The 11,129-nt window shown below is 40.2% G+C and overlaps 1 protein-coding gene across 2 annotated transcripts; it reads right to left on the reverse strand.

The window, feature by feature from the left end:
* Positions 1-310: 310 nt before the first annotated feature.
* On the reverse strand, positions 311-10,414 carry MFSD9 (major facilitator superfamily domain containing 9). 2 transcript variants are annotated; one of them, XR_012590143.1, is made up of 8 exons: positions 10,270-10,414; positions 7,869-7,956; positions 6,517-6,560; positions 5,585-5,714; positions 4,091-4,300; positions 2,635-3,551; positions 1,331-1,410; positions 311-356 (listed from the first exon to the last, which is right to left on the reverse strand). XR_012590143.1 is itself a non-coding variant. In XM_074609553.1 (6 exons), the coding sequence occupies exons 1-6, from the start codon at positions 10,372-10,374 to the stop codon at positions 2,761-2,763; spliced, it is 1,368 nt and encodes a 455-aa protein (XP_074465654.1). In that variant the 5' UTR covers positions 10,375-10,414; the 3' UTR covers positions 1,900-2,760. The 2 variants fall into 2 exon arrangements, 1 of the variants encoding a protein (XP_074465654.1); XM_074609553.1 differs by lacking the exons at positions 311-356; positions 1,331-1,410 and having other exon boundaries at positions 1,900-3,551.
* Positions 10,415-11,129: the final 715 nt, after the last annotated feature.

Genomic DNA, 11,129 nt, shown 5'->3' on the forward strand with positions numbered 1-11,129 from the left:
AGATCCCTGTTTTGTTACTGTCTCACATACCACAAGTGGATTCAAGGAACTGCTAAGTTAATTCAGTAAAGGCCACTAGACTGTAGCCAAAAATAGCTGCAACTGCTCCTCCCTCAACTTAAAAGGGGGAGTCCCATCTCCTCATCTCCAGGGATGTCATTTACTCATCACTCTCTGAACTCGCACGGTTATGGCGACTAAGAGGCAACAAAAGAGATGCAAACATGGTCTCCAGGCACTGGGAACAATAGCTTTTAGCACTTTATCTCAAAACTGGCAAGTTCTCTATTTTCTTTGATTTCTTCTTTTTCATTCACTGTCGAGCCACTTCATGCTTGAATCCTTGGCTCCTGTGCCTTTTAGATGAAAAATAGTAGTCAGATTCAAATCATCATTTTAAGGAACGGGTTCAAGAAAAAAAACACAACAAAACCAAACCAAAATCATCTGCACTTCATATTGACTTGAACACCTCTATTTTGTGCTGTAGTTTCACCACAGGAAGAGGGGAAAAAAACACAGTGACAAAATGGTAGATATGGAATGTCACTTCATTTTATTTCTATTCCTTTAAAAAAAAAAATAGTGCAACTTCTCTTTAAATGAGGCTTTATAAAGAAGAAATGTTTCTGGAACACTTCAGACATCATTTTGGCCTACAAGTAAAATACCTTTCTTCTGTAACATCAGTTGCAACATGGCCCTGAGACCACAGATTTCTCAATTTGCTTATTTAATTTCATTGTTATTTAGCTTATATGGAGAACTGTTTTTCAAAATAAAGCAAAAATATTTGCTGCCGCTGGAAATCACATTTTTCACTTGTGTATAAACAAAACACTGAAATTTTGAAGTTTTTATATAATATTCAGGCAGCTGTAGATGTTAGTATAAACTGAATTTTATGGTGTTTACAGAATTCAGCTTTAATCAGTGCAGGAACTTAGAAGGGTAAGTGTTATGTTACCTGATATAATCAACAAGTATTGGAAAATTACTCAATCTTTTATATATATTAATTTTTGAGGGTTTTTTTCTACCCTTTTCCTTCACACCTTGCTATAGTTGCAAAAAGTTACAGAAGGATGTTTTTAGGTAAAAAAAAAATAAATTGAAAGATGGAAAGAAAGAAAATCAGAAATTTAGGGCAAGAATGTTTTGGGGAATCTACCAAGTAAGACAAGGGGAGATAAGACACTTGAAAATGCCTCAAGTTCCTAGGGAGAAATGAAACACAAATTATTACAATAAGGAACTCTGAGGATCTGTACTGAAATCATAGCAGTAATAAGACACACACTCATTATGTGAATATATAAAATTAAAACACCTCAGAGTTCCATACATATTCCCATCGCGCTGCCGCTGGAATCACTGAGGTTTCAAGAAGGATTTAAACGATACCAGGCACTGGGAAAGGAAAAGAAGAAAATAAAAATGAAAAATGCAAAACATATCTATAACTCTCCTGAAGCAGCGACACAATTTGCACGGATGCATTCAAGGAGATAACTACACTGTTTTTAATAAAAAAAAAAAAAAAAAGAAAAATCGCCAACAATTATACATTGTTGACTTTGTACTTTCATCAAGTAATACCAGGAAAAGCATATGGAACATTATGAGTGCAAAATACGTTTTTCGTATGTGTCAAATGAAATGCAAACAGCGGTGACTGGCGAGTAATATGAGCGTGAACAGTAAATAGTGCAGGAGGGTGCTACTACTCTCAGTATAGCTCTGAGAGTAAGTAACCTCTCCTTAGTTAAGCAGTGCAGACAAATGAAGACTAAAATACCAACAAATAAACAGCTTTTCTCTTGCCACTGAAATGTCACTTATGCATTAATCCAGATTCATGAACTACTGCCAGTTGCTCCAGCACACCTTTAACAGTCATTCAAAAGAATTAAGAAACAAATTTATTCTTAAAATGTAGAAAAATTGCACAGGAAATATTAACAAATAATTTATGACAAAATTGCTCAGTAGAAGTTATTACTAAACAGAAACCACCGGTTCGTTTCAATAAAGCTTACGTTCAGTCTCAGTTTCAGTCTGAATCACCCCATATTATTCTAAAATTGTCCCATTTTAGGCCTCCTAATATATGAAATTAGCATATACTCAATTCCGTTACCTGGGAAAGACCAGGAATCAGCAGGGGTCGGATGGCTACCCTGAGGTGCCTAATCATGCTATGCAGCAAGTTTTGTAGACAAAGTATGCTTAACAAAATCACATAAGCAAACACCTTGTTAATTAAGCTACTGTCACAGCAGACAAATGGCAGCAGACCGCAGCATAAGAAATTAAGGCTAACGAGCTATATTGCAAATTCTCTTTCTGATTAAATAATAAAAATTCACTTCTGATTAAATAATAAGAATCAATTTCTGTCTTTTAGCAATCTATCAATCTAAACACTGTTTCAAATGTGACCTACAACCAGGATTTGTGTATTTCATGGCATTCTTTTTTTCCCCTCCAAGAAGGTTAAAAATCCGTAAAAACATCCCAGGCAGTACAATACAGCAACAGCTGCCCCTCTCACCAGTGTTTTAGTGGTACCAGTTAGAGCAACATTTGTCTAGAGTTAACATCCCTGCATCAGAAATATTTATATGTACTTGCCTCCAAGTGAACAGAATGTGCCCTCTTAAAAGATCCTGTTACCATTGTACAAGTCTGGCAGCATCACCTCAGGCTGATTCACTTTGCCTCTCCTGTAAGATAAGTCGATGCAATCCAAATTTGCAGCTATTGATTTTTTAACTTAACATTTCCATGGCTACAATATTTTTGTTTGTTGGCATTCATTATCAGAATAGCTACTAAAGCTAGTCCAACCCCTAGACTTGGAGGGCCACAAGGACTGAACTCCTGAGCAATTCCAGAAAGCAGTGGGGCAACTATACGTCCCACTGATGTCACAGACTGTCCAACACCTAGGAGCGTACCACTGGCCTCATTCCCACCAATGGTCAATTCAAGATCGATGATACAAGTACGACCTATAGTAGTTGAAAAGGCTAAGAATGTGGAAGACAAAACGACCATCCATATGCTCAGCGCTGACGCGTACAGGAGAATCAACGTGCAGGTAAGAGTGCTGGAGTGCAACAAAATTCTGTAAGTGTTGTGCTGATACAGTCTCGTTATCGGTCCGAGCAGACAACCAGCCAGGACTCCAAGTGCGCTGCTATAACTCATTAGGTATCCAGCAAACAAGGGTTTCACCCCAAATCTCTCATCCAAGGCCAGACTAAAATTGCTGTAGTACAGCAGTATAGCAACAGACATCAGCAACCGCACTAAAAATATATCCCACAGATCAGAGCACGCGATTCCTTTAATCCTCTTCATCACTGTTGCAACTTGGACCCACGGAGACCAGAAAAGACTACCGCTTGTCACAGCTCCATTAGTTGCTGATTTGGAGTGCAGGTCACGATTTGTTTTTGCTGAGAAACTGTCGGTTCCTTTGTTGCCTTGTTGACGTTCCCTATTGCCAGCGTTTTCTTCACTCCAGGGTAACATCCAGACAAGACCTATATAGATGAAGAAATTAGTTGATTTAATTCAGTTGCATTAACTTTACATGGAAGACATTAGTCTGACTGTAACATTTTACTTAGTGTAAAGATCAAAATTTAAAAGAGGGCTTCCAATGATCGTTTCACTTTAAAAAATTTACAAAGATTAAATCTACTCTTATTTACAGTATCAGTTCAATTTTAAATGTGGTGAAAGCAAGGAAGGAACACACTGAGATGCCATATTCACAACATAACAAATCTAATGGCCGAAGTCAAAATTCTGATTTCCAGTCTTCATCTTTTGGCACATTAAAAATTCCCATTCCTGTGTCTGAATGTAAAAGTGATATATACAATACAATGTGGAGGTTAGCTGTTTCAAAAGTTTCACCCGTCCACCCAGGTTCAAATTCAAAGGGTAGTATCAGTATACAGAACATGTATGCCATAGATGATAAACACACCATGAATTCAAGGTATTACAAATGGCATAAAAAGACAAGAGTGGGGAATGAAGGGACCCAAGATGCAAAATACCGCATACAACTTACCAGCATTCAGAAGGAAGATAGAAGCACAGATGAAAGACGTTAGATAAAAGCCATCTTCCAACTCTGTAAGGTAGCCACCAACAACAGGCCCCAGAATGAAGCCCACACTAGAGGCTGCATTGAAGCGTCCCATTACTAAAGGGCGGTCTCTCTCAGAAACCAAGTCAGAAAGCAGGGCTTTAGAGATGGAGAGTGTGTGTTTGAAAATACCTGCAACATAATATAAACAAGATAATAAACATGTACCACTCAGTCCAAAGGATCTTAAATGACAGAAACTATCTGATGTATCAATTTTCAAAATCTATTTTTAAGATTCCATAAACCACAAATTCTTCAATGCTAGAGTCATGCAGCACGTTGGGCCATGCCCATCGTCCTGGCTGTTCAAGGATTTGTACTTAGGAATCAAAATTATTCATGCATCTGTGTTGAAGAAGTGCTCCTGCAGCCCTGCTGAAAGAAGTAGTAACTTAGCTGAGTGCTAGAGCAAACTAGGAATAAAACAGCCGCTAAAATAGGAACTTGTGGGTGGGTAATAGTGGAGTAGGAACAGCTTGTTTGTTTACGAACATAGCGCTGCACGAACTTTGCTCAGTATGGAGATTTCCATGATTGTAACATACCAAATTCATACAGGAGACTGGTGGGTGGCAAAAGATAAGTACAGAAGGGTAAGCATACTGCAAGAATACTAATAATGCATCTTTTATGTTCCTTCCCTCTGACCAGGGCAATGCTGTCACAGTCACAGTGCTGTTAGCATTAAAAAGTATTACCTCTACTAAGTAATCAAATATCAACCAAATAATTCATTAGAAAATTGTCTTTAAATTAGGAAAAAACATAAACAGTTCCTAAATCAAGAGTATGGACCATGGAAGTGCCCTTTAGTAGATGTGTTCACAGTAATAGCAGTGCATATTATACCAGAATACATGCAAAAGGTGTTCCGCTATTATAAGAACTCTGATACAAATCCTGGCACAACTCTGTGCTGCAAACGTACATGCTTTTGCACAACATAAATATTCTGTTGAAGCAGTGACCTAAAATTTCAGCCAGATTTTGTAGTATCACTTTGAGGTATGTTTTCAGCATGAGAAAAAAACCAATAATGCACACATCATTCCATTCCGCATTGCAAGTGCAGGCCAAGATTTCCAGCAGTGGTCTGGTATATTGTATACCTGTTATGACTAACCTTAAAATAGCCTCTTTCATGGAATTGCTGCACTCCTATTCTCATAAAATTCAGACACTCGAGGTGGCATAAAACTTGTGACAGTTTTTGAGTATTCATTTCAAATTATTTTCAGAAAAAAAGTCAAAAAGTTTGACTTGTAGGGATTTTTTTTTCCATTACTAGGGTTTAGTTGGTGCTACTGGATGATGATGCTGTGTAGCCATCCACATACCACAATTTCAGTAGCAGTAATTCTCAAGCTGAGACTACAGGGAATTTAAACCACAGAACGCCAAGCATTTACTCACCTACAGGGACTCTAGAAAGGGCAAACAGAAAGACAGTGGTGGATGTTCCAAGTAGGAAGTAACCCAGTGCACTGAGAAGAATACAAGCAAGCAGGGAACACCGTCTTCCTACTATATCACTCCAGCAGCCCTTTCATAAAGCAGAAAATTGAGATTAGCTTTTTATAACATTTAACAATCAATACTTCTAAATTAAATTAAGAAAAGAGATCAAAGGAGTGCCAATGAACGCTTCATAGGCTTATTACACAACTTTCCTAAATGGTCAAAATCTATAAGTGATGAGCAGAGTTCTGCCCTGCTAGCAGTGTACCTGCTGAAACTATCATTCTATTTAATGTCATACATACAGGTTTTTTTAAAATAACATCTCTCTCAAAAATACAATCCTGCAATAAACACTGTGAAATATTAGTAGTAGGGGTGCTCTGAAAACGTTATCACAACCAACCACAAATATTTCTTTCCAATAGTGGTCGTGATGTACTAGACACCGGTTGAGCATCCTAAAAGTAATGATCTTAGCTATGAGGTGTTTGTCATCTGAGCGCAGACAAGTAGGAAGTATTTATGAGAAGGGCAAACAGTAAATGTGCATGTAGCATGCTTACAAATCGGCTTGATTCCAACAGGAAGTTTTTTAAGAAAGCAGGCAATTCTCATAAGATTATAAAAGCAAGTTATCCTGGGTGGCCTGCATAGAAAACCCTGAAACAGTTTTTTCATGAGATGCCCAAAATCTGCTCTCTTGAAAGTCAGGAGGTACCAGGGTAATATTAAAGGTGCTCCTGGTTAAATATAGGCATCTAAGGTATTGATAGGTAAAGCATTCATTCAAGAGGTTCAGCCTTGATGTTTAGTCTCTGCGTTCTTGCTTAGATAAGGATGTAAAAAATCAAAAGTTAATAGAAAATAAAACCAAGCAAACTCACAACAAATGTGCTGGAAAACAGTTGCATTATACCGTAGAGAGATCCTAAAACAAACAAGTAAAATACCAATGTTAAAAATTAAACTGATTTTTTTAAAAAATGAGAACGGCACAAATTTTTTAAATGCTGAAACATGAGAGAAACTCTGGAAATCATTTACTAGCAGAATAGGAAGAAGGAGCAGGACAAACCAAAGATGGAGTTTAGCACATAACCAAGGAAGTATTTTCTGCTGAAAACTTGTACTACTATGTAATGAAGAAGGATGTTGCTTTGTATGGTGTATCAAACAAAACAGATCTTGGCTTTCTCAGAATAAGGACAGAATTTCATTACTGGGAGGCACTAAATACTTTCCTCTTCGCACTTCAACCTATTACAAGGCACCACAGAAGCCCTGAAGAAACTACAAACCCTACTCTCTCATCTTGGAGGCTAAAAGTTTAGCAGCAGTTAGTAACAGAAGAGAAGCAGCAAAAAGAAGCAGAGAGAAACATATGCCAGCCTCTTTCATTTAAAAGAATACACCTCAAAACCCAGATTCTTTTAAAGTTAAAAATCAAAGCAGACTGTTGAAATGAAAACATAGTTTTGATGAATTGCTGCTTAAAATAATACTCTGACAACTCAGAACAGAACCAGAATTATTTCATGAAAAGTGCTAATTTCATCCAAAATAAAAAAGCATGGTAGTCAAAACCTGAATAACAGAGCCCCTGTCAATCACACGTAACTATGAAGAATATCATACTTGTATCATTGCAAACCATAAACAGTACCATAAGATATAAATAAGAACTTTAAAACCACAGAACTTCATCTTACCACTTTATTTTTAAGATAAAATTCCAAACATTCAGAATTTACTTGTAAATACTCCCTAAAGATGATAAATATTTTGCCAAAAGCCAGCTGCAAGGAATGTAATCAAACTGGGGGCAATCACAGTCTTTGGAAAGTTCAGGAGAACCAGCTTCAGAAGTTCTGTTTGCAAAGCCTATAAATAACAATAAAACTAAAAGCAACACCTCCAGCTCTCAAAGTTGCTGAGCTGTGAATTCTTGGATGCTGGAAAAGCATCCGTACAAGTATTACTGCAAGACTTCCTTGTTTGATCCAAGAATGCTCTTTCCCAAGCACCTGCTTTTGGCTACCGTCAGTATGCAAATTTGGACAGGTCTTTGCGTCGAACACAGTATGGCTACCCTTACAGTTTTACTTGGAATTTGGCATTACTTTTCATTATGCTACTAGCAAGGAAGAATTATGTTACAATGTCCAATTTGCAGTAAGGCATAATGCAGTTCACATTATCTTATTCTTTGGTAAATCAGTCAAGTACTGCAACTCACCTATTATTCCGGCAACTGTATGACTTGCTCCTAGAGATTTGATATGAAGGTTCATTAAAGGAACAACCATGCTCACACCAAATAAATCCTGAAAAGAAGGTAGGAAAATTTTTAATAACAGATCAGTTTTACAAAGGTGATGTCTTAATAACAGTCAATATGTTATAAAAAAAAAAATTAAATCATTTCCATATCAAGACAAGATTAAAAGAAAATTTTTCACAGCAAAGTGGTATGTTGTAACCTCTACAACACACCCAGTTGTACAATATTACAAAACCACATAAACTGAAAGATAAAGGATTGCCTCACAGAGAAGTTAAAACTATGAAAACAGCAATCCTCTCCCCTCCCTCCAGATACAACCATTCTGAAGTTATATATTTAAACATTAAATATTCCTTTAATATATATTAAACTTGATCTGTTCAACAAGAAAAGTATTTGGTACCAGTAATTTAAATTCAAAGTGCTCTGTAATTTCAATAACCTAAAAATATATTTTACTTGTGCAAAGAGAGTATATTTGGAAAATCTACAGTATTTTAACTCTCAACCACAATGGGGAAGAAGCTATGATAGATCTAAACCTAACTACAGACTGCCTTTGTGTATAACTTTAGGAATGTAGTGAAGAGACAGAAACATGAAAAAAGAAAAAAAGAAAAGCGTAAGTGAAAAACATTTTGTAACCGGAGGGCAAAGGACACTGCCCATTCTGAACAGTACAAGGATCTCCTACTTATTCCTTTTGATTTTTTATCTTTTGTTAAGGCAACCACATTGATCCAATAGTTCTTTCACTAATACTATCCGGCACAGCATACAGTGCCAGAACAGAATCTTACAGAACGCCTACTGGAGCAAGATCATCTTTTACCAGTGACTGCTTGAGTTGAACTAGGCTTCCTACTACATCCAAAGCCTGAATAACTGTAACAATGCGTATCACTAAGTAAATTCTCACGGTCTGTCATTAAGTATCTTTTGATGGCTGAAATTAAGACTTGCAAGGTTAGAATCATTATTGAATACATTAGCATGAGCAAACAGCACACGACTTATGAACATCTTCGATAACACAATCTTAGGCGCCATTGGCGAACCTGAAGAGAGGTTCAGTGACCTCATCCAGGTCATCGATAGAGACATTAAAAAAGAACACGTATCAGAATACATCCAGGTAGTACTGGACTTGTCATAAGCATGCAGGTAGAGCAAGACCCATCAAACACTATTGTAGATGGGTACTTATTTCTCATTTCATCTTTATTTTCTTACATTGACTGCTAAATACCCTAATATTTGCCTGGTTACAGGAAGCTTGCATCACAGACAACAGTTCTTTATTATGATATTTCACCACACTCTTACACACTCTGAAAAGCTACTCGCTTCTTGTTTGATTTCAGCATGTACTCCAGCTCGGTGTCAGCAAGGTATTACAGGGCTGGGGAACCACACTGTTTGAAAGTGAGCTAAAGAGCAAAGCTTGTTCTAACACACCTTTTCCTGGAATATTTGCTCCAGAAGCCAACCCAACCAATTTGACTGTTTCTACTGCCCAACCCGAAGGCAGGTAAGAGAATATATCTACATTTCATGGTGCAAATTTCTGCTCATTTTGTATTCAACTTCCAAGTTAACCCTTTTGATTTTAGATTAATTAAATGACATCTTCCCGAGGCTCATGAAATGATACATAATACAAACTTTCTTTAAAGACTATATATTATGTTATTTCAGTAAGGGTTTTTTTGCGGCATTTTTTTTGTGTGTGTGTGTGGTTTTTTTGTTTGGTTTTTTTTTTTTGGAGGGGGGTTAGAAAATGCGCAGGGTTTGATTGTTGTTTTGGGGTTTTTTTAGGGGGTGTAGTGGGGGGGTAGTGTTTAGTTTACACTAAGCACTGGTACATGAAGAAACAAGGAAGAGCTCTCTGATAAGCGTAAGGCGACACTCTGCGTTAAAGGGCGCTGAGCAATTGCATTTTCCTTCACTTTTCTATCAGGCTGCACGACCGTCGGCAGGTTAACAGCAAAACCGCCGCTACAGAACATATTCAAATTCCAAAAAATCGGGTGAAGCGATGAAGCGATGCACCTCGGAACCCAGCAGCCTCAGCCGGAACGCAGCCCGGCCCCGGGGCCGGTGGAGCGGCAAAAGACACCGGCGAGGAAGATGAGGTGCGTGGGGCGGGGGGTGCCTGTCCGACCTCGGGCCTCCCAGCGCCTCCTGACAGCCCTGAGGGGACTCGCGGCTCCACAGCCGGCTGCGAGGCCGTCCCCACCTCGACCACGGCCGGGCAGCGGGTGGTGTGGGGCGGCGAAGGAACGACCCTCCTCACGCAGGCACGGCCGCCCCGTCCCAGGCCGCCCCCGCCCCACCCCGCTTCCCCGCTTACCAGGAAGCCCACCGCGTAGAGGCAGCGCACGAAGCGGGTGGACGCCGCCGACGCCGGCCTCCCCGCTGCTCCCCGGCTTCCATCCTCCCCCTCCACCTCCTCCATCCGGCCGGCGGCGGCCGTGGGCCCGCGCCCCGTGGCGGCGCCGGCGCCGCTGCCGCTGGGCATGCGCAGTGCGGGCGGGGCGGCGTGAACATGGCGGCGGGGCAGGGAGAGAGGGTAGGGGATGAGGGGAGATCCTGGTGTTTTGTTGGTGTCGGCGAGTGTGTTCTTCGTGTTTCTTCTTATTTCGGGGCGAATAGGAGGCGGAATAAGGATCCCTGCGGGTGTCGGAGGCCGTCGGGATCCTTGCCAGCCGCCCCCCCCCACCTGTAGGACTTTGCCCTTGTTGCCTGTTTGTACGTGGAGAGTTTTGCAAGCCCTCATCTTGGGGCCCGGGGCTCTAAGGAGAGCAGGACGAGCTGACACAGGGTGGAGGGGCTTTGGAGGCAGAAATACGCCCTGGGAGCCTGGTGGCGGGTCGCCTGGGCCGTTCTCTCTCGGTTGCGGCTGACAGGTGGCTTTTGAACCTGGGCACCTCCTTCATGGGGACAAGTGGCCGTGTCCCACCACTGCTGCTGTTGCTTGTCCCTCTCACGGGGCTCAGCCCGGTGCCTTCATCAAGTGTTTCTGGTGGCAGAGTGTTTTCCTGCCTTGTTACGTGGCTGCTGGTTGCGGCACTGAGCCAGGGAAGAAGGGCATCCCTCTTTCTGCCAGGCACGCTGCTGTGCTGCATTCCCATTAAAGTCAGGGATGTTGGAGATGTGGAGTTATGGATGGCTATTATGTTATAATGTATTTGCATCCAAAGAAGTAAAACA

Source organism: Larus michahellis, chromosome 1, assembly GCF_964199755.1.
Source record: "Larus michahellis chromosome 1, bLarMic1.1, whole genome shotgun sequence".
Lineage (NCBI taxonomy): Eukaryota > Metazoa > Chordata > Aves > Charadriiformes > Laridae > Larus > Larus michahellis.